Source organism: Oryctolagus cuniculus, chromosome 1 (assembly GCF_051225735.1).
Source record: "Oryctolagus cuniculus isolate XC-2025 breed Fujian yellow rabbit chromosome 1, ASM5122573v1, whole genome shotgun sequence".
Taxonomy (NCBI): domain Eukaryota; kingdom Metazoa; phylum Chordata; class Mammalia; order Lagomorpha; family Leporidae; genus Oryctolagus; species Oryctolagus cuniculus.
In genome coordinates this window covers 236,220,710-236,243,856 of record NC_142867.1, presented here as the reverse complement: position 1 = coordinate 236,243,856, position 23,147 = coordinate 236,220,710, and the positions used below count along the sequence as shown (strand labels likewise).

At 68.6% G+C, this 23,147-nt stretch overlaps 2 protein-coding genes across 2 annotated transcripts in view; one reads left to right on the top strand and one right to left on the bottom strand.

Moving 5' to 3' along the window:
• RXRA (retinoid X receptor alpha) overlaps positions 1-2,010 on the bottom strand; it is a 69,298-nt gene extending 67,288 nt beyond the window's left edge. The window contains exon 1 of the mRNA XM_070058845.2: positions 1,518-2,010. Within this exon, the coding sequence (XP_069914946.1) occupies positions 1,518-1,545 (28 nt within the window). The 5' untranslated portion in view covers positions 1,546-2,010. The remainder of the gene's footprint in view (positions 1-1,517) is intronic.
• The window catches only part of LOC149128925 (uncharacterized), a 64,808-nt gene continuing 43,221 nt past the window's right edge, over positions 1,561-23,147 (top strand). Inside the window, exon 1 of the mRNA XM_089306787.1 lies at positions 1,561-1,867. Within this exon, the coding sequence (XP_089162913.1) occupies positions 1,561-1,867 (307 nt within the window). The remainder of the gene's footprint in view (positions 1,868-23,147) is intronic.

Sequence of the window (23,147 nt, the reverse complement as noted above, 5' to 3'; positions counted from 1 at the left end):
CCCAGTGCCACCAGGCCCGAGGAAGGGAAAGCGCCTGACCCAGCCCAGAGGGGCAGCCCAGCCTCCCAGGCAGCGCCGGGTCCGGCCCCGGTGGCCAGCAGGGCCCCGGCCGGCCGCGCCAGGCCCTCTGACACCCACCCCCCGCGAGGGATTAGGCTCTGTTGACAAAAGGGCTTAGGCAAGTAGTCGCTTAAATGGACCTTCAACTGCACGGCACTTCAGCCAGCCACAGCTTAGAAAAAAACAAATGTGATCAGAGCCCAGGACTCGCCACCCGGCCTGGGGCGCGGGCGGCCTGGGAGGCCCCGGCCAGAGAGCACTGCTCCAGGAGCGCCAGCCCGGGGTCTCCCCAGTGGGAGACGCAGCGGTGGGGGTCCCAGTCTCGCCCCTTCCTGGACCCCCGGGGACACAGCCACCCCTCTGCCCTCCTGTTCCCTGTGCCAACCCCAAGGACCGGCTCTCTCCCTCCAGGGTGGTCGGGGGTTTGAGTTGGGACTGAGGGTCTGGCACCCTCTGGGGGAGCCTGGTGTTGTGAGTGTGTGTGTGTGTGTGCGTGTGCACATGCGTGTGCAGAAGCCGGCAGCCCACACAGGAGCCCCGGCCAGCGCCACGCCAGGCCCCGCAGTGGGGAGTCTCAGCCGGCTCGGCCGCATCTGCCCCACACACCAGCACCCACGGGCCGAGAGCCACAGCTCCCAGCCACGGGGCCCCTCCAGGCCAGCAACACCGGCCAGGGGCTGCCCAGAGGCGGGACCCCAGGGCGCACGGGGCTGGGGCACTCCTCCTCGGGTCTGACAAACTTGGAAGCCCCTCTGGGGGCACCCTGGGCCGCCGGGGCGGGGAGGGGTCCGCGGGGGTCTTCATTCATACTTAACTTGGCACAAACCCCTCACCCAGCCTGACAGCCTGGCTGCCGCCCCCAACACCAAATTCTCGCCCTCCCTGGAGCCCATCCGGAAATCTCCCCCCAACCCGTGTCCCCAGGGAAGGCCCCTGGCTGGGGGTGGCTGTCCCAACCGGGCGCCCCCTCCTCCGGACCTGGAGTTGGCGGGGGTCCGCAGCCTGCGCGCAGGACAGCGGGGCGAGGCCCGCAGAGCCGCGCCGGCCCCCTCCGCCCCAGCGCAGGGCCAGGCCCGGGCGACGGGACCCGGGCGCCTCCTGGGACGGGGCCTGCCCGGGCTCGGCGTCCCGTCCAGCGGCCCCGGCGGTGGCCGCCCGCCCGGGCCTGGCCGCTCCGGGCCCGTCCCGAGGCGCGCGGGCGGCACGCAACTTGCTCCTCCCGCCCGGCTCGGAGGCGCGGGGCTCCCGGGCGGCCGGGGGCGCAGGGCGGAGGACCCCCCCCCACCGCGCGCGCGCGGCCGCCGCCGCCCCCCGCCCGCCCGCCCGCCCTGGCGCCCTCGCCGCCCGCCGGGCCCGGGGCGGGGGGGAAAAGTTGCCGCGGGCCCACCCCCGCCCCGGGCCCGGCGCCCCAACTCCCGGCGCGGCCCGGCCGCGGTGCCCGCGGCGCCAGCACTCACCGAGCGGCAGGAAGTGCTTGGTGTCCATGTCGGCCACTAACTCATGCCCGGCCGGCGGGCGGCGGCGGCGGCCCGGGCGGCCGGCCGGGCCCGGGCGCGGGGAGGCGGCGGCGGCGGCGGCGGCGGCGGCGGCGGCGCGCGGAGGCCGCGGCGCGGCGAGTTGTTGCAAAAGTCGCCCAACAATGTAAACTACTTGTGCGCGCGCCCGCCGCCGCGCGCCCGCCGCCGCGCGCGCCCGCGCCCCGCTCCGACCGCGGCGCTGCGGCGGGGGGGCGGCGGGGGGCCCGCGACGGGCGCGGACTCGGCGCAGCGCCGCCGCCCGCGCCCCCCGCCCGGCCCGCCCCGCGCCGGTGCGCGCCCCCGCCCGCCTGCCGCGCCCGCCCCGCGCCGGCCCCGCGCCCGCCCCGCGCCCGCCCCGCGCCCGCTCCGCCGCCGCCGCGAGTTGCGAGCGCCGCGCAAACTTGCAAGTTTGCCTCCGCCGAGGGTTCCCGGGAGCCGCGAGCCGGCGGCGTGGGAGGAGCGCGGGGCGGGCGCGGGCGCGCGCGGGGGCGGGCGCAGAATTCCCTCCCCGCCTGCCAAAAAAAAAAAAAAAAACGCACGGCCCGGCCGGCGGAGGCGGCGGGGCGCGGGGCCCGGCGGCCGGGCCATTGTCTGCAGCCGCCGCACAAAGAGGCCGCCCCGGGGAAACTGAGGCCCGCCAGGGGTGGGGGTGGGGGGCAAGGCCTGCGGACACCCCCTGCCCGCCCCGCCGCGGACCCGGGCCCAGCGCAGACCCTGGCTCAAGGGCACCCGGCTGGCCGTGCGCCCCGGGAGGTGGACGCTGGGTGGCCCGCGGCTATTTTTAATGCCGTGGGCACTGCGCTGCCCACACTTTGAAATTCGTGATTTGTTTGTTTGCTGAAAAACGAAAGGACGCGCCGCTGCTGGGATTCAGGCTGGGCCTGGCTCTGTGGCGGGTGCGCAGGGCCTGCACGGCGGTGACCCAGTGTGCGTGGCCGGCGGGGCGGCCGCTGTGGCCACCTGGCCTCACTTCCCTCCTCTGTGAAGTGGGACAACAGCGGGACCCTCCCTGAATGTAGGCAGCCGGGAGCTGCCCCCAGCAGACCCTGCCCCACCCCCGCCGCCAGCGCAGGCCCAGGCCAGGCAGGGTGGTGGCCCTCGGTGGCCAGCGCCGTGCTGGCTCCTCGTCCCTCTCCCGGGCCCGAGTCCAGAGGGCAGCCTGCTCCTGCCCGAGCGTCGTCCACCCGTCCCGGCAAACCCACTGCCCCCTCCTGGCGCGAGGCCAGGGCTGGGGCACTGACTGGTGCCACGCCAGCCACGAGCCAGACGCTGTGCCCGGGCCCTCAGTGCACGCACGGCGGGGAAGAGGAGCCCCAGGCCCAAAAGGGCTCCTTCCCTGAGGGTGGCAGAGCCCCCGTGGCCAGTGGGCTGTCCTCGGTTCCTCTGGGCCACCAAAGCTGCCGGCGCGCACAGCCGGGGCCAGCGACCCAGCCCGGGGACAGGGGAGGACGGGCGGGAGCAGAGCCGTCCTGCGCCTCAGTTTCCTCGTCCGCGACGCGGGCACAGCCACAGCCTCCGCGCACCCGAGCCACAGACGTCTCTGGGGCATGGGCCGCGGGGGCTGCCAGGCAGACGGCAGGTGGTCGGGACAGAGACCCCGGCAAGGGGACCCAGCACCCAGCTCGCTGCTTCTCAGGCTGCGTTTTGTAGGAGGGAGGTGTTGGGAGGCCCGGGGGCCGGCTGGCCGCGAGCTGCTTCCTGGAAGGCCGCCTGGCACTCCGGACGCCCCTCCCCGCAGCCTCACCGCCTGCCGGGGCCACGCGGGAGTGCCAGGGGCTGTGGGAGACGGGAAGGCGTGGGGTTCCCCGCAAGACGGCTCAGGAGTGCTCCCCAGCCTCTGGCTGCCCTGGTCCGGGCCCTGCAGCCGTGAGCCGGGCCCAGCCTCCTGGCCATGGGTGCTGGAGGGAGGCCCCGGCACAAACGTGCCAGCTCTTGTTGGCGCTGCCGCCGCCGGGGGCTGGTGGCGGAAAGGACCCCACGCGAAGCCGCCCGCCTGCGACGCCAGGTCCGAGCTGCCGTGGAAAAACACCGCCCCCCGCCCCCGCCCCGCTGCCTCTGCTCTGCGGCCAAAACTATTTTTATAGTAATATCCATCCTGGGCCGCGGCCCGAGAGGGCTCTGTGTTTTGTTTTGGGTTTGGGTTTTTTTAAAGAAACGTCCCCGAATGGCGCGCCCGGCCCGGCTCGGCCTGGTAAACAGTCCCGGCCGCGCTGGGGGGGGTAGAGTTGTCACGGGCCGACGTGCGCCGGGCTGGGCACCCCGAGGCCGGCGTCTGGGCGGACAGTTCCTGGCGGTTCCTAGGACACCGCGGGGGGGTGGGGCGTGGGCTCTTCCGGTGCCTTCGCCCCCCACCCCCCAAGCTGGTAACTCCAGAGACCTCTCGGCCATGGGGCCTGGTGGTCTTCGGGCCGGCCCTGTGCCTGCCAGGCATCGGCAGAGCGGGGGAAGGGAAGCCCCCAGGGCCCCTGGGGGGGGGGGGGCAGAGGATCCTGTTTCCAGAAGCGCAAGGAGCTGCCAGCTGGCTTGGACCCCGCAGGGGCCTGGAGTGGCACCTCAGGGGCCAGGGCTTGGGGGCAGCTCCAGGACAGAGCTGGGGGCTGCCTGCAGGCGCCCCAGCAGAGGCCAGGCCGTTCCCAGCAACCAGAGAGGAGGACGCGGGGTCCACTGCCCGCAGCCAGGCCACGTCGGCTCCCACACCGCGGCGCTGCACAGCCGGGGACAGCAGCAGTGACAGCCGCCTGCTCACACAGCGCTCCAGCACCGTGGTCGCCAGACCAGGGCCAGGGTGGTGGTGGCCAGAACCCTCAGACAAGCACCCCCGGCACCCCCGCCTCCCCTGGGCTCCCCACTCCCTGCTTCTCAGCACGGCAGCGGGCAGGGGTCCCAGGCGAGAGCAGCCGGGACCGCAGCGTGCGGGGCCCCCTCGGCCCTCTCTGAACCTCGGCTGCCTCTGAGCGGCCACAGGGGCCAGCTCGTCTCGTCTTGGGCACAGCACGGGGAGGTGGCTGAGGCCCGGCGCCCGGTCCCAACCCCGCTGGCCCTGCCCGGCTTCCTCCTTCCAGGCGCTGCAGAGCCCACCCATCCGGCAGGACGGCAGTCGCTTATCAGGGGCATTTATCATTGACGGGCGCGCCATAAATCTGCCTCTGCTCACACGCGTGAACGTAAGAGTTGGGTGGCTGTGCAGGAGGAGCCCCGGGCCCGGCCCCCAGCGGAGCCGCCTGCCCGTGACGATAACAGGCCATGATTCACGCTGTGTGTTTGACAGACGTGCTACGCGCCGCGATCGTCTGTTGGGACTAGAAATATCTGTGGGTCCCAGCCCTGCACCAGCGGTTTGAGCGTCGTGTCTGTGGCGGCCGCGGCCGTTACTGCCGGCGGCCGGGAGAGGAGCAGTGGCACAGGCCCCCGGGGGCTGCCCACCGCGCGCTCCCAGGCGCCTGCGCCGGAACACCCGGCCCCCTCCCGCCCCCTGCCCCGCGCCCCGCTGCTGCCTGCAGCGTCCAGGAGGGCCTGGCTGGGCTCCAGGCTGCAGCTCAGGGCCGGACCGGCTCCGGGAGCCCCGAGGTAGCTGTGGCCCCGAGGCCACCCGCTCGCTGGCTGGCCTGGCCCCCGCCCCCACCCCGACACTCCCAGCCTGGCTGCACTCGGGACAAAGTCCGAGCTCCGGAGCAGAGCTCACCGGGGCCCCCGCCTGCCCTGCCTGAGTCACCTGCCTCTGCCCCCACCCAGCCCCACCCACGGCCACCGCCCGGGCCAGCACGCAGGGCGGCGCCTCCACCCCCACCCGGCGCCGCCTCCTTCCGCCTGCAGCCCAGCTCCCGTGTGGGGCCCGACACAGCTTACCTTCCCCCACCCTGCCCCAACGCAGGCACACAGACGGGCACCCACACGCACACACACGCTCTCACACCGGCACACACACGCACACACACGCTCTCACACCAGCACATACACACACTCTCTCACACCAGCACACACACGCACACACACATGCACGCTCTCACACGGGCACACACACACATGCACACGCTCACACACATGCTGACACAGGCACGTGGTCCCAGGGCTCACACGCGCTCTCACACATGCTGTGACACACGTGTTCACACAGACATGCACACACCTGTATACAAGTGCACAGGCAAGGCACATGCACCCTAACCCTCACCCTCACCCTAACCCTCACCCTAACCCTCACCCTAACCCTCACCCTAACCCTAACCCCTAACCCTCACCCTAACCCTAACCCCTAACCCTCACCCTAACCCCTAACCCTAACCCTAACCTTAACCCTAACCCTCACCCTCACCCTAACCCCTAACCCTCACCCTCACCCTAACCCCTAACCCTCACCCTAACCCTCACCCTAACCCCTAACCCTCACCCTAACCCTAACCCCTAACCCTCACCCTAACCCCTAACCCTAACCCTAACCTTAACCCTAACCCTCACCCTCACCCTAACCCCTAACCCTAACCCTAACCCTAACCCCTAACCCTAACCCTAACCCTCACCCTAACCCCTAACCCTAACCCTAACCCTAACCCTAACCCCTAACCCTAACCCTCACCCTAACCCCTAACCCTAACCCTAACCCTCACCCTAACCCCTAACCCCTAACCCTAACCCTCACCCTAACCCCTAACCCTAACCCTAACCCTCACCCTGCACAGGTGGGCACACTCGGCCCAGGCTGGGGCTCCCCTGCCTCCCTGGAGGCCGCGTCCGGGCCCCTGGCCTGTGTGTCCCGAGCCCCTCGCTCCCCACTGGGCTGGGGGGGGAGCAGGTTAACCCCTGCCTGGGACACCCACACCCAGGTCGGGGTTCGAGGCCTGGCGCCTCGTCCGATCCAGCTCCCGGCAGGTGCTGGCCCAGTACTCGGGTCCCTGCCACCCCCGTGGGAGGCCCGGCTGGAGTCCTGGGCTCCTGGCCCTGCCCGGCCCTCGTGGTCCTCTGTGGGGTGAACAGGGGCTGGAACCCCCTCACTCTTCTCCGCATTTCAAGTTCATGAAAATGAATCAATAAGCATTCAACCAGACCCCCGAGTGGGGGGAGGCGGGCGGGTTTGAGGGCCCTGGGGGGTGGGCTCGACTGCTGTTCACAGTGGACCCTCCGCTGTGATCAAGGCCCCCAGGAGGGGCCAAGGGCGGTGGGGGCGACGCCTCCTGGGGTGGCTTTGGAGAGACCCCCAGCTCTGTTCTCATCACCGCCCCTACATTGCCCTCCACTCCCACCCCAGTCCTGCCTGCCAGCCCCCAGCTGAGCTCAGGGGAGGAGCCCCCCACCCGGGCTGGTGAACGACCCGACCCCGGGGGTCCCTGCTCCCCAGAGGAGTGGCTGTGGGCTGCCATGGATGCACGGGGGAGGGGCTGCCCTGGAAATGAGGTCACGGTGGGGGCGGGGGTGGGTTTGCCTGGGGTCTGTAGCCCTCCCAGGGGAGGCTGGGCAGGAAGTTGTCAGCAAGTGGCGAGTCACTGTCCCCCACCCCCACCCCGCCCAGGGGCCAGGGAGACCCCGGAGAGGTGCAGGGGAAGAGACCCTGGGAGGCTCGGGTCCAGACTTGGCCTTCACAGAGGCTCTGCACCCCGGCCCCTTAGTGAGGAAAGATGAGGAGGGGGCCACACCCTGGAGGAAGACCCCTGGGGCCTGCTAGGCCACGCCCGACCCCAGGAGTCACACACACCCCGAATGTGTCCTGAGTGCAGACCCCGGGGGGCTGTAGGTGGACGGGACCCACGGGGCCCAGGCTGCCCACGGCAGTGCCACGGTGCGGGGAGATCCCAGCGCCGTTCACCGCCGCCCAGGAGCCCCCATCCGGCTCCCGCAGTGTGGCTGCTGCTGGCATTTTACTGTTGTTGGCTTAGAACTTCGAGTTGTCAACGTAGCCCGCGCTCCGGCTGCCCGGTGCGGCGTCGGGGGCTGAGCCTGGGGTGGGGGTGACTGTGAGGGCCGTGGGTCCCGGCAACCTTGAGAACTGCTACGCTTAGCAAGTGCACACATGAGCCTGGGCCGTTCCGAGCCGGCCAGGGGGGCGGGGCACAGGTCCTCACGGTCATGGGGCGGCCACAGGGACGCCAGCAGAGAGGGGAGCCGTCACCTCGCCAGCCACGCGCCACACCCCGGCAAGCAGCTGCCACAGGCAGTGCCGGGGAGCCAGCCGGCGATCTGGCCCCACAAGCCCCTGGCACAGCCCAGCCACCAGCCGTCCCCGCTGAACCCTGAAGAGAAGCCTTGGCTGGGCAGGGACGCTGTGACAGAGACGTCCTGGCGCAGGGGCTCCCAGCGTCAGAGCCAGTGAGTGCCCGGATGGGTCGGGCCTGTCCCTGGGGGGCGGGATCTCCTTACACATCTGGGTGTTCAAAATAATAAAAGGCCCAGTGAAAACCACAGGCCGTGTGAACCGCAATGGGGCCGGCACTTGTGGCTCAGCGGGTTAAGCCACCGCCTGCCACAACGGCATCCCATGTGGATGCTGGTTCAAATCCCGGCTGCTCCATTTCCAATTCCAGCTGCTCCCTGCTAATGCACCCGGGAAGGTCCCTGCACCCACATGGGAGACCCGATGGAGGCCCTGGCTTTGGCCTGGCCCAGCCCTGGCTGACATGGTCATTTAGGAGTGAACCAGTGGGTAGAAAAGCCCTCTCCCTCTCTCTCTCTTCCCCTCAACTCTGCCTTTCAAATAAATAAATAAACTTTTTCAAAAATAAAGTAAAATTGCACATTGCGAAATTCCAATTAGAAATTGGGTTAACGCTCCGGCCTGCAGTGCCAGCATCCCACAACAGGCGCCGGTTCGAGTCCCGGCTGCTCCATTTCCAATCCAGCTCTCTGCTGTGGCCTGGGAAAGCAGTGGAAGATGGCCCAAGTGCTTGGGCCCCTGCACCCGCGTGGGAGACCTGGAAGAAGCTCCTGGCTCCTGGCTTCGGATAGGCACAGTTCCAGCCATTGTGGCCATCTGGGGAGTGAACCAGCGGATGGAAGCCCTCCCTCTCTGTCTCCCTCTCTGTCTCCCTCTCTGTCTCTGTCTCCCCCCACCCTCTGTAACTCTGCCCTTCAAATAAATACAATAATCCTTTAAACAGAAGACATGTCTGCACGGAAGTCTGGCAGCAGGGGTTCCCCAGCCCGGCAGCGCCCAGACTGTGAGGCCGAGGCAGGCGCGGGGGGTGGCTCTGACTCCCCCCAGCCCAGAGCAGGGGGCGGGGCCTGTCCTGTAGGCTGCTGGGGGGTCGGAGAGCCCGCTGGGCGTGGTCCAGGGCGCCCACCCGGCAGGGGATGCCAAGCCCCAGCTCCCATGGGTGACACGGGCAGCCTGGGCCAGCATGAGACGTGCCCCTCAGACAGCCCCCGGCTGAGGCTGCCCGGCAGCCCTGGGCAGCTGTGGGCAGTGTCACTACCCCAAGGAGGCTGTGGCCACACTGGCCAGGGCTACTCCCATCGTCCCCCCCTCCAAAAGGGAACCCAAAGGCCAGTCCTCTGTGCCTGCCTCCCGTTCCCCAGGGCACAGCGGGGCCGTGGGAGCCCCGAGCGGTGCAGGCTGAGGGGGCCGTGAGTGCGGCAGCCCCAGGCTCCCCGCCTCCTGCCTGCGCGTGCCGGGATGAAGCCCCAGTCGCCGTGCCCTCGGCTGTCAGGCCCCGCGGGAGCTGAGCGCACAGCCCAGTCCACACAAATCGTGAGCCAAGGAGGGAGGCCCACTCTGCCCCGGGAGCCCACCACCTCCCTGGTCGGCCGTCCCACTGGGAAGCAGCCCTCTGACAAGAGGGGGTCCCCCGCCCTGGACGGGGTTTCCAAACGAGGGGACCCAGGGCCACTTCCAGACGGTCACCCAGGCCAGCCCTGTCCCCAGGAAGTTTGCTGCCCTGGGCAGGGTGGACCTGTTTGGCCTTCTGCCTCCATAGACACGCCCCGTGATGGGTCTGGGCAGGACTTGGCCCCTCTCCTGTCCGTCCCTGACCTGCGGCCTGTGGGCTCGCGAGGGGTGAGGCCATCGGGGAGGCTGGACAACGGTTTCTAGGTGCAGGGCTCAGGACTCTGCCGCCGTGAGCACCAGGAAGCCGAAGTCCAGCGAGAGGAGGGCTGCTGACCAGGGGCCCGGAGCCACGGCGCGGGAGGGAGTGCTGCGCTCGCCGGCATGGGGCACGGGCAGAGGGCCCTGCACAGCGGGCATCGGGTGATGCTTCTGAAAGGAGGGGTGAGGGCAAGGAGATGGGGCGCCTGGGAGCCCACCCTCCCAGCCCTGCACGCACTCACCTGCTACCGGGCTGCCTCCACCCCGCGCCTGGGAGCGGAACCACCAGCGCGCCCTCGGGTCCAGCCGGCTGTCGCCAAGGGTCAGGCACAGAAGCAGCCTGAAAGTGACCCTGCACCACCAACGCAGCACTTAGAGGAAAACTCGTAGCCTTGAATGTTCCTGATGGCAAAGGGGAGGTTAAGAAAGGAGGCAGGGACTAAATTCAAAATCAGTAGGAGGGAGGACATAGCAAAGACAGGGACGGACATCAGTGGACAGAGCAGTGGGCAGAGGTACAGGGGAGGGGAGAGAGAGAGGGAGAGAGAGAGGGAGGGGAGAGGGAGACAGAGGGAGAGAGGGAGGGAGAGGGAGAGAGAGTAAAAGAGAAGGGGGAGAGAGAGGACATAGCAAAGACAGGGATGGACATCAGTGGACAGAGCAGTGGGCAGAGGTACGGGGGGGAGGGGGGAGAGAGGGGGAGAGAGAGAGAGGGAGAGAGAGAGGGAGGGGAGAGGGAGACAGAGGGAGAGAGGGAGGGAGAGGGAGAGAGAGTAAAAGAGAAGGGGGAGAGAGAGGACATAGCAAAGACAGGGACGGACATCAGTGGACAGAGCAGTGGGCAGAGGTGCAGGAGAGAGAGGGAGAGAGAGAGAGAGGGAGAGAGAGGGAGGGGGGAGAGAAGGGGGAGAGAGAGGGAGAAAGTGGGGGAGAGAGAGGCCAGGAGCCCACAGCCTCATACACGGGTGGCCGGGGTCCAAGTACAGGGCTGTGTTTTCCCAGGTGCCTTAGCGGGGAGCTGGAGCAGAAACAGAGCAGCCAGTGTGGGACGCTGAGCCAGTGTGGGAAGAGTCAGCTGAGCCCAGCGTGCCCACCTGGGACGCGTGTGTCGGTGGTGTGGGTGTGTCCACGGCGTGCACATATGGGATGCGTGTGCCAGTGGTGTGGGTGTGTCCACGGCGTGCACATATGGGACGCGTGTGCCAGTGGTGTGGGTGTGTCCACGGCGTGCACATATGGGATGCATGTGTCGGTGGTGTGGGTGTGTCTATGGTGTGCACACGTGGGGTGTGTGCGTCCGTGGTGTGGGTGTGTCTATGGTGTGCACACGTGGGGTGTGTGCGTCCGTGGTGTGGGTGTGTCTATGGTGTGCACACGTGGGGTGCGTGCGTCCGTGGTGTGTGCACTTGGGGTGAGAAAGATCAGATGACCAGAACCAAGGGACAGGGCCACACACGTGGTCGGTTCTGCCTCAGACCCGGGAGGGTTCTGGGGGGCACTCGTCCGAGGCAGATGGGGCGTGGTCCACGCTGCAGCCTCCGAGGGGGAGGAGACGCGGGCACCCCTCGCCTGTCCTCGCGGCCCCTCCACCCATCGGCCAGGGCGGCAGAGCTAATGGACGGGGGGTCGGGCAAACCGGCAATTTCCAGACCCAGCGCTGGGCCCCGAACACTTTGCTGGGGAGAGAGAAGGCCCCTCCCTGCACTGGCTGCGAGGCCCCGGGCCTCAGGGCGGCCACTGTTGGAGTGGTGGGCCCCGGCCCCTCCCCTCGCCTGGACGGGCCTGGAGGGAGCAGGCAGGCTCCTACTCCCTGCACACCGCCAGCCCTCTTCCCCACAAGGCAGCCTCGGGGAGCCGGCCAGGGCCCCTCAGCAGGGCCCAGCAGGAGAACGAGGGGGCTGTGGTGTGCCCGGGGGCCGGGGGCTGGCTGGCCACTGGCTGGCTGCTGGCCCTGCCAAGGCCCCGCGAGCTCTCGGCTCTCCCGGCGCTGGCTCTGTCCGAGGCCCCCGCACGGCTTCCGTCTGGCTTTTTCAGCCCTGTGAACGCCAGCCTCGGCCCACACCTGCCAGAGATCTGCGCGGCTTCCCAGGACCCCAGGGCAGGGCCCGGCCGTGCTGCGCGGAGCAGCCGCCTGCGGCCCATGCAGGGCGTGGCTGAGAAGCAGAGCCGTCCAGACCCGTCGTTCCAGTTGGGCATGACCGTATGACCCACTGCCCCCACGCCCAGCCACTCACGGCGGCCGCTGGAGCGCGGCTCGGGGCGGTGCCGCTCGGGCGGCCACCGGGGGCCACGTGATGTGGGCGGAGTCCGCAGGGCGGCTGGGCCGGAGGTCCCCCGTGGCTCCTTGGCGGCGGGAGCAGAGTGAGTCCCCCCGGCTGTGGCCCAGAAGCCCCCCGACGGCTCCCCAGCGTGTGCTGCTCCCAGGGCAGCGGGACCCGGCGTGGCTCGGCTCAGGGGGCCGTTACGGGAGCCGAGGGGCTGCGCCGACCTCACCCTGGAAGCCACGGCCGTGATTCCACGTGCTCCGCTGCTTATGTGGGCTGCAGAGCCAGCCCGGCTCCGGGGGGAGGGGAACCGGACCCCAGCTCTCAAGGGGAAGGGGTCTCTGGCAGGGCTGCTTTCTTGGCTGGCTGTGAGCCCACGAAAAGATTCTTTTATCTCACCTCAACATTATTACCATCACCACCACCACCACCATCACCACCACCACCACCACCACCACCACCACCATCACCACCACCACCATCATCACCACCATCACCATCACCACCACCACCACCACCACCACCACCATCACCACCATCACCACCATCATCACCATCACCACAGCCATCACCACCATCACCATCACCACCACCACCACCACCACCACAGCCATCACCACCACCATCACCACCACCATCACCACCATCACCACCACCACCACCACCACCATCATCACCATCACCACCACCACCACCATCATCACCATCACCACAGCCATCACCACCACCACCACCATCACCATCACCATCACCACCACCATCATCATCACCACCATCACCACAACCATCACCACCACCACCATCACCACCACCACCACCACCACCACCACCACCACAGCCATCACCACCACCATCACCACCACCACCACCATCACCACCACCACCACCATCACCATCATCACCACCACCACCACCACCACCATCACCATCACCACAGCCATCATCATCATCCTCACCACCATCACCACCAGGGCACGGTCACAGGCAGCTCAGGCGCTACCCGGGTGCCCCCCCAGGCCAGGGCCCCGCACCATATCCCCACGGGGTGCATCACAGACAGAGTCGGGGCTGCGCTGTGGGGAAGGCCCCGGGGGGTGGGGCGGAGACTCTTACCCCCCACATCAGCAGCCGACGAGCCCCGCCCCTCCCTCGACCTCACAAGCCACTCACGCCCATGCGTGGTCTGTGGTCCCGTGGTCTGGTCCCCGTGGCCCAGTGCAGACGTGGAGCACAGAGGGCCTGGGCCTCACCACCCCGTGGGAGCATCAGGCCCCAGAGGCACCGCGCGCCCCCCACGGCACTGCTCCACCGTCTTCCCCACACCACACTCCCCCCGCGGCCCCTGCTCCCGCCATCTCCCCCACACCACGCTCCCCCCACAGCACTGCTCCCGCCATCTCCCCCACACCACGCGCCCCCCCCCACGGCACTGTTCCACCGTCTTCCCCACACCACGTGCCCCACCGCGGCCCCTGCTCCCGCCGTCTTCCCCACACCACGCGCCCCCCGCGGCCCCTGCTCCCGCCGTCTTCCCCACACCACGCTCCCCCCGCGGCCCCTGCTCCCGCTGTCTCCCCCACACCACGCTCCCCCCCCTGCGGCCCCTGCTCCCGCCGTCTTCCCTACACCACGTGCCCCCCCACATCACTGCTCCTGCTGTCTTCCCCACACCACGCGCCCCCCACGGCCCCTGCTCCCGCCATCTTCCCCACCGCAGACTGGGGCGCGAGGCCGTGCTGGCCGAGGCGTGGGCTCAGGGACGCCAGGGCACAGGCAGGGCCCAGTTTCGCTCCCAGAGTCCCCTGAGCTCCTGCGCGGCTGACGGAAGGGTGGCGTCTACACTGATCAAGCTAACTGGATCACTGTCCCCTCACCGTGTCTGGTGTCGACACGAACTTGAACTTGGCTGTTTGACAGACGCTTCTAGCAGGAGCCCCAGGAGGCTGCTCCCGCCACTGCTCGGGCCTCCTGCCCTCCGGGGCCGGGGGCACGGGGCTCCTTTCCTGGCTGGGGGCCTGGGGGAGGGGTGAGAGAGGGCAGGAGGCACCGACGCTGCCCGTGGCTCTGACAGCCGGATCACCCCGAGAGGCGCCTGTGTCTTCATTTCCGTGCCGTCGCGGGGGCGGGAAATCAATGTTTGCTAAATGAAAGGGAAAAAGATCGGCAGGAGGAAAACGTATGTCCAGCTTCTGATGGGCTCTTATCGACAGCGACACCTCGGAAGTCAAACGGCCATCCCGGCTGGCCATGGGAGGGCGGAGGTGGCGGCCGCGGCCGGGCACTGGGGATGGCAGGGGGCAGGAGACGCGGGCACGGACAGAGGCCAAAGGATGCGGCTCCACCCAGCTGGCGTGGCCGGCGCCCAGCGTGAGCCCCGGCTCACTGAATGGGCAGACAGGGGCCGGGGGAGCCAGGGGGGCAGGAGCGGGGTCACAGGAGGCCAGGGGCTCCCCTCCTCAGCCAGGCCCTGGCGTCCCCTGCGGGGGGACAGAGGGCGCAGGGGCAGGTGCCCGGGGCCCGGCCAGGTCTCAGGGCGGTGGGTGAGCTCTGGGGCCCCGCCTCGGCCTTCCCCGCACGCCGTCCCCATCGGGTATGGACGGCAGGTGATCACACGAGTGCCCGGGCGTGCAGCGCTGCCTGCCTGGGCTGCGCCCTCACAGGGGCCCTGGGCAGCTCGCGCTAGGCTGCTTCCTCTCACGATCTATGTATTCACTTGAGAGGCAGAAAAACGTCTCCGTCTGCTGGTTCACCCCACTAATGGCAGCAACGGCCAGAGCCAGGGGCTTCTTCCCGGTCTCCCACGCAGGTGCAGGGGCCCGGGCGTCTTCTGCTGCTTTCCCAGGCCGTTAGCCGGGGGCTGGACGGGAAGCCGGGGGCCGGGCAGGAGTGCATCGCTGCCAGCTGGACACCTGTGTCAGGTGCCTGTCAATCTGCCTGGCTTAAGCCCGCCCCCGACTGTGTTCTTGATTGGGGGGGGGGGTTCTCAGGCTATATCTCACTCACAGTGAGGACGGTGGGGGGGCACCGTCACATTCTTGCCGCCCTCCACACTGAGCAGAGCCGGGTTTCCCCACCGACAGGAGAACTTGGCAGCCGTCCCTTGCCTTGTCCCTTGGGCTCCCCGACATCTGGCACCCTCAGCTGGGGGACTGAAGCCCCCTGTGCAGGCCCTGTGCAGGGGTAGTGACACGGGGCCAGGGGAGGGACGGTGAGGTGTCCCCGAGACAGGCCGTGTCCCCGAGAGGGGCTGACGTGGCCCACACTCCGGGCACACCTCGTGCTGCTGACCCAGCCGGCGAGAGGGGCGTGTAGACCTCTGGGCACGCAGCCCCGTGCTGGGGGCCAGGGAGGACCCTGGGCCGCGGCCCCCCAGAGCCCTCAGCCACCTGCTCTGTCCCCCGTCCTGGCAGGTGCTTGGGGACACGTTTGCCACCAGCACACAGGTCTGTCTGCGAAGCCAGCCGTGCTAGGCAGCTTTAAAACCATGGCCCGGGGCAGAGAGCGGCTCCCAGGGTGCACTGGGGCGCGGGCAATCACAGGGAATCATCGTCAATTTATTTGGAGGGACTGAGAGCAACGTGATCAAAGGGCTGACGCCCCGGCGCTCACCCACTCGGCACACGGACACCGAGACGGCCCCGCCAGCCGCCCCACCCCCACGCCACACGGGGCCACCTGGGCAGCTCCGGCCCCGCCCCCTCTCAGACCCCCAGCAGCTGCCAGCACCTCTGACCAGCGAGGCGTGGGAACCCCAGGAGTGGGCCCCCTCCCCAGCGTGCCCCCCCAGACCCACCCGGCACAGTGGCTCCGGCTCCTGGTGCTGACCCGGCCCCTTGGGAGAGGGAACCGGCCCTGCTGCTGTTTCCAGACGCATTTATTTATTTGAAAGGCAGAGTTGGGGGGGGAGGGGGGAGACAGAGAGAGAGCGAGATGGAGGTCTTCCACCCGCTGGTTCTCTCCCTGGATGGCTGCAACAGCTGGGGCGGGGCCAGGAGCCAGGAGCTCCATCCGGGTCTCCACGTCTCCCGTTTACAGTGCCAGCAATCCATACGGGTGCCGGTTCGAGTCCTGGCTGCCCCACTTCTGATCCTGATCTCTGCCATGGCCTGGGAAAGCAGCAGAAGTTGACCCAAGTCCTTGGGCCCCTGCACCCGCATGGGAGACCCGGAAGAAGCTCCTGGCTCCTGGCTTTGGATCGGCGCAGCTCCGGCCGTTGTAGCCATGTGGGGAGAAAACCAATGGACGGAGGACCTTTCTCCCTCTGCCTCTGCCGCTCTGTGACTCTGCCTTTCAAATAAATAAATAAATAAATTTTTTTTAAAAAAACACATGCTTTCCACAAACTTTTTGAAGTCCTCTTTTGTTTTTTAAATATTTATTTATTTAGTTGAAAGTCAAAGTTATACAGAGGGAGAGCTTCCATCCACTGTTCACTCCCCAGACGGCTACAACAGGAGCCAGGAGCTTCCTCCAGGTCTCCCACGCGCGTGCAGGGGCCCCAGCACCTGGGCGTCCTCCACTGCTGTCCCAGGTGCATCAGCAGGGAGCTGGATCGGAAGTGGAGCAGCTGGGATTTGAACCGGCGCCCATATGGGATGCTGGCACCGCAGGCGGCAGCTTTACCCGCTGCGCCACCGCGCCGGCCCCTCTGAGGTCCTCTTACGTGGAGGAGACCTACTATGGGGAGACAGAGATAAGGGCCCCATGCTCCAGGCCCCCGGGGGCGGGCCGTGCCCAGACGCAGACGGGAGCCCCTGCCCAAGCACCCCCAGACGCACCCAGACCCCCTGCTCCCCAGCTCCCTGGCCAGCCGGGGACACACAGCGCGCACGCTTGCAACCCCCTTGTGGCCATTTTAAGCTGGGATAGAATTCAGTGTCGCTCACCGGCCGGCCGGGCGGGTGTCAGTGAATCGGCCGGCCATGCAGCCCAAGCTGCCCCGCAGCCGGCGAATTTCCCTGGCACCCCCGACCCCGAGCCCGTCCTCGGAAACCCGGAATCCACTTCCTCGTATTTGTTCATCCCAGAAAGGGAAGAAGCACACGGCCGCTTGTGGCCGGCTGCTCCCACACTCCCTTCTTAGGGGCCACACGAGGCTCCCTGGCCACCCCCTCCCGGCCTCCCAGGGCCTGTCCCAGGGAAGTGGCCAGCGGGGAGGGAGCCGAGGCCCCCGACCCCTACATGTTGGTGATGACCTCGTGGGTTGACCCCCAGGGGACAGGCCATGCCCTCTGGTTCCCACTCCGTTCTTGAGGGAGAAGCAGGGTCCCTGCCCCGGCCCATCGTCCTGATGCCCCAGCAGAGCCTGGGTCCCCGGGGCCTCGTGACACTCGGGGGTCCCACGAGGCTGCCCAAGGGCCAAGGGGTCAGGGGTCAGGAGGGCTCCTTGGCCGGGACAAAGCGTCCTGTGACCTCGCCACTTGACCCTGCCACTGTGCCCCGGGGACCACCGGCCTGGGAGGCTCAGCCCAGGGGGGAGGGTGCGGGGCTGCAGGGAGCAGGGCCAGCCAGTCTTGACCCACACCCTGTGTCCTGCGACGCAGGGCAGCCATGGCCCGGCCCAGTGCAACAGACGGTTCCCTGCCAACCTCGGAATGACCGCAGCCCGCCCAGCACAAGTGACCAAGCGACCAGAGGTGTGGGAGGCGGGACAAAGGCTGGGGCAGGGCTAGGGGGCCCCTCTGTCCCCCCCAACACACCCCAGGGCTGGGCCTGGACACGGCCGGGAACTGGGGTGGAGCCGAGAGCTGGGCCTCAAGGGGCTAAGGACCAGGGTCCCAGAGACCCTGCAGAGAGGGGCCCGAGAGCCCCCCAGAGACCCCCCTCCCCGGGGAGGAGCAGAGCGAGGAGCAGGCCCCCTCTTCCCGCTAGCCTTGTGCCCTGGCTCCAGGCACCGAGCACCAGAGCCCGGCCCGTGGGCAGGCGGGAGCCCGGGCGCGGCCCCCTCCCCGGGCTGGGCCATCCGTCTTGCTCTGACCCTATTAAGATCCGCTATAAAAGGAAGAAAAGCCTGGGCCCAGGGTGAAGGGGAGAAAAATGATGCGGCCGCAGGGCCTTTGTTCGCCCCTCCCCCAGGGCCTGCGGCAGCCGCGAAAAAGGGGGCTCTGGGGGGCGGGGCCCCGGGGGCCGCCCCTGTGGGAAGAAGGCGTAGGGTGAGACGCTCCACGTCTGTCCTGCCCGGCCCCGCCTCCAGCCGCCGCGGCACCCCGGGGAGCCCCCAGCCTGCTGGCCCCCACGTGCACCTGTGACCCTGACGCTGCATGGGGTGGGGGTGGGGTCGGTGCACGTGGAGCTCAGGGACCCCCCCAAAGCTGGATCCCAGCAGCCACCGGGGCCTGAGGAGCCCCCAGCGGGTGCCCCCCTGTGCATAGTTCCCTCGGGGGCGGCCCCCGGGTGCTCACATGGGTGCGCAGAACCTGCCCCGCTGGGTCCTGGCAGCGTCCTGTCCCTGGTGGTCCGGCCCCTCCGAGGACCACGATGGAGCTCAGCCTCCCGGGACCCCCTGCACCCGACAGGCTCCGAGGGGTAAACTGAGTCAGCTTCTCCCAGGCCCTCGGTGCCTAAGTCCCGCCCTCTGTGTCCTGTGGGGCCTGCCTGTCATCCCGAGATCCCGCCCTCTGAGCCCCTGCAAGGCCAGCAAAGAGAAGACACCACAGGGCCCGTGGGGACCAAAGCCCAAGCTGTGCCCCGCCCCGCCCGCCTGTGTGACCCAGGTTCTACCAAGGTCACCCCTTTGACCTTCAGGAGGTCTGTTAGGCGTCGGACGGCGCCGCCCCGAATCCTCAGCCTTGGCTCACTCAGAAGTGGCCCTTGCAAGTGGACGCCGGGGTGACGGACGAGGCCCCCGCCAGCACTGGTGAAGACACGGCCGAGGACGGGGGAAGGGGCGGGAAGGACCCTCCCCGGAGCCCCCGAGGGATCATGGCCCCGCCACACCGAAGTCAGATTGGCAGAACCTCGGGGGAAGAGCCGCGTCTATCCCGGGGCCTCCCTACTGCAGCCCCAGCGTCGCCGAGGCCCAGCGCCACGGAGTCCCTCGTCCCGCGTGGCTGGAGCTGACAGGGCCAGGGCTCGTACCCAGGCAGGGTCTGGAGTGAACTGGAAGACCCCTGGGGCCGGGGGGAGGAGTAGGGGCGCTGTGGGGGCGGGAGTCCCACAGGAAGCAGGTGTGATCAGGCCTGGCCAGCGTGTGGCCATGGTAAGAAGCAGGACGCAGCCAGGGACACACGCCGGCCTGCCTGGCTCCTGCGACCCAGGGACCCCACGGGCTGGTTGGCGGCGGGCACGCGTGGAGACCTGGGGTTTCTAACACGGTCAGCCAGGCGCCCCGTGTGTGCCGTGAGCTCAGCACTTAAGGAGCGCGGGGCCGGGGGCCTCCGGGTGTCCCCGGGGGCGGTCACACGCATGGAGGCGCAGTGCAGGCAGCAGGGGACAGAGGCCTTGGAGGGGCCCCGGGCAGGCGCACAGCCGGTGACCTGGCGTTTCTTCCCAGATGTCCCCCGGGGGCCGAGGCCCTGCCCTTCCTCTGCTCACAGGTGGGCGTCGTCGTGTGAGGCCCCGGGGATCCCCCCCCCCCCGCTCATCTCCCCGCGGGCGCTCGCACCCAGGCCCCTGCCTCCAGCCCCCAGGCCCGGAACTCAGGGATCGGGTGTCTGTGAAAACCATCCCCAGAGAACCATCCGGGAGCTCCATTTCCAGCCGGGGTCAGGGCCCAGGGCTTGTCCCGAGCTGGACACCGACACCGAGTATGGAATAACCACCTCCCTCCCCTCGCCCGCCTCTGGCCGGCTCTCTTGTCCCCCCACCGACTCTCACCGTGACCCCGCCAGCTCAGGCTGGGCACAGAGAGAGACGGTGTCAGACCCACACGGCCTGGCTTCAGGGGGCGGCGGTCTGGGGTGCGAGTCCAGCGGCTCCCCGGCATGGACAAGACGGGGAAAGGCAGCTGTGGGCAGCCCCCGCGCCATCACCTGCCGATTCTCCAGCCCTGGGCTGGGGGGCTGCACCCGGGGACCCAGGAAGGGCTGGGAGCAGCCCCTGGTCAGGGGCCGGGGGTCCACGGGGCGGGAGCCGTGTCACAGCCTCAGCACGCCCGGCCCTTCTGGTCCACGCTCCCCCACGAGGGGGTCCCCGTTCTCACGGGACCACCAACCCCTCCAGGCAGCTCCCTGGAGGCAGCAAGTCTGAGCAGGGGTGAGGGCCCCGCTCAGGGGGAGCCGAGGGCAGAGCCGGGCCGGGACACAGCCCCTCGTTTGTTCTCCCGACCAGCACTCGGGGGAGAGCAGCCGTGGCTGGGGGCCCCCGTGAGCCCCCGACGGGAGCTGGGATGGGGTGCGGGTGACGTCCCGGGCAGGCCGTGGGGGCATCTGCTGGACCCAGCCTCACCGGCGTTCCCTGGCCCCACGTCCAAGGGGGGAGGGGCAAGAGCCAAGAGTTCCAGCGCTCCAGCTGAAGGCCCCCGGGCCCCCACAATTCCGGGGGTCCCCAGGGTCCCCCGGGTGCCTCCACCAAAGTCTACAATCCTGAGAAGCCCCCAGGCTCTGCCTGAGCACCCCCCGGGGGGAGGCACCTGCTGGGCCCAGCAGGAAGCTCAGAGCGGGGAGGGGGGTGAGTGCTGATTCCCCACCCCCACCCTCAGCGCATCCCTGGGCACGGGAGGGGCCCTCACATGCGGTTCTGGCCGGAACGAGGCGGTTCCAGCCTGAGCCGAGGGTGCCTGCATCCCGGGAGAAGCAAGGACCCACCCGTGTGTGCATTCACACGCACACGCGTGTCCACAGCGTGCCCAGGGCTGCCCCGCAACATGCACCCCCGCCACACACACAGGCACACGCAGACACCTATGTACCTGCACACACCCACACACACACACACTCATACAAATACACACAAACACAGCCACACACACAGATACACACGTACACACTCACATACAAGCTCATACACGCCCACGCACTGGAGCTGGGGGTTGACGCGTGGGTGCCGTCCCTGGCAGGGCCCTGGTTTACCCTGCACAACGGGCAGCAGTGGGTGTGGGGCTGCCGGCCCCCGGCCCCCGGCCCCCGGCCCCCGGCCCCCGGCCCATGGCTCCGCTCCCGCCCGTGCCCGCCGCGGGCTGGGGCCCAGACACAGACCGAGCGGCCCTGGCAGTCTCCAGGCCCTCACCCTGACAGCGGGGCTCCCGACCGGCCGGAACCCCACAGCCTGGGCAGCTTGAGCCAGCAGGACCCCCACAGCACCTGGGACTCAGCCAGGAGCCCACGCTCCCCGGAGGTGGGGGGTGTCGGCCCGGGGCCCGGCACGCACACGTGTGTGTCTACGCATATGGAGGGCACAAACACAACCCGGAGAAGCACTCACGAGCCCAGACGTGCGTAACCCTGCAGCTCCCCACACGCTAGCACACGCGTCCTCCGCACAGGCCCGCACACGCGTGTACAGCAGCCCATGGCGTCACGTCTGCATGCCACCCCAGCTGGGGCTGCTCCCTCTGTGTGGCCACACCCACCGTGGGGGCCGCACATTGGGGTAAACATTTCTGGGCGTGGCCTGGGGGGTCCCCTGATGTGTGAGGGCAGAGGCCCCTCCTGGGGCGGGGGCGTCTTCCCATCAAAGGTGGGGGAGGGGTGAGTGAGCAAACACCTGGGGGTCCCTTTTCAGGACCATGACTGGGGCAAACAGGCTGTTAGGGAGATCCCGGCCAGAGAAGGCAGGGGCGCGGTCACTCATCACTTGGGAGAGGTCGGGGGAGATTGTACACCCCACAGCACTCAGCCAATCAGAAACCGGGGGCGGGGCCTGCGCGCTGGGATGCAAGGCACTGGCTGCACCTGCTCGGGCCGGCCTGCCAATCAGACGCCTGATGGTGCAAGACCGAGAATGAAGCCCCGCCTTCGCCGCGCCTCCTGAGCCTGTCTCGTGCGCGCTCAGGGGAGGGCGACGCCCACAAGGGGCACCTGTCCCCTCGAGCTGTGACCCCCGCCGGCCTCCCCTTGCTTCGCACTGAGACCTGCTCGGGCCTCTGCACTCGGACAGAGACCACACCCTGGGCTTTCCCGAGTCTCGGCGTGCAGGAGGCAGATGGTGGGCGCCGATTCCGGGCAGTGAAACTCCGGCTGTGGGGGGGGCCGAGGCACGCACACGCACTCGCCAGCAGAGCCGTGGTGCCATGGGCATCCATCGGCCTCTGGGCCTCGGCGCTGTCTTTGTCCCCACGGCAAGTGTGTGGCACACGGGCTCCCTCAGGCCTGCGGTTCAACTGCAAATCCTCAAACACACGTGTGAACAGGGTCCACCTACGTGTGTGCACAGGCCCGTGTCACCAGGTCACACGGCACACGCGTGCACCCCGCAGCCTGCATGCCACTCGTCCTCAACCACATTGGTGGGGACTCTCGCAGGCCCTGCGCAGGCACGGCCCCACCCCCACCCCCACCCAGACACTGCCCAACCGCTGCCGGGAAGTGGGTGGAAACAGAGCCCCCCCCAAACCCCCACCTCGCCACCCCCTAAGCAATGACATCGCTCCGGCTGCCACCGTTAGCAGCACGGCTGACGGACGGCCTCGTGCGATGACTCAGCGGCCATCAGCCGTCTGTGAGCCGGTGCCAATTCTGCCGTTGTCCCCGGCACGGCCATCAGAGCGTGAACCCACGAGGCCCAGGGCCCCAGGGCCCCCTCCGTCTCCTGCCCAGGACCAGGCCAGCCCCCCGGGGAGGGCGCTCTCTGGGCCCCACATTCTCCAGTGGGGGGGCGGTGAAGGAGCCTCAGAGCAGCGGCCCCCCAGGCAGGGCTGCAGAGGGGGTGGGGGGCCCCCGCGAGGGGCTCTCCGCCCACCAAGGTCCGAGACAAGGCGCTGTGCACCGCCCCTGCGCGGATTCCACCCCAGGAAGGAACCCACCTGGCCACTGAGCAGTGGAAACTCAGGAATGGGGGCCTCACGGCCCCCCCCACAGCATTTCTATACCCAAAGCTGGAGGGGCCAGCGCTGTGGGGTAGCGGGTAAAGTTACCGCCTGCGGTGCCGCCTTCCCACATGGGCGCCAGTTTGAGTCCCGGCCGCTCCTCTTACGATCCAGCCCTCTGCTATGACCTGGGAAAGCAGTAGAAGATGCCCAAGTGCTTGGGCCCCTGCACCCGCGTGGGAGACCTGGAGGAAGCTCCTGGCTCCTGGCTCCTGGCTTTGCAGCCATCTGGGGAGTGAACCAGCAGATGGAAGACCTCTCTCTCTCTGTCTCTCTGCAACTCTGCCTTTCAAATAAAATAAATAAATCTTTAACAAAAACAACATCAGAGA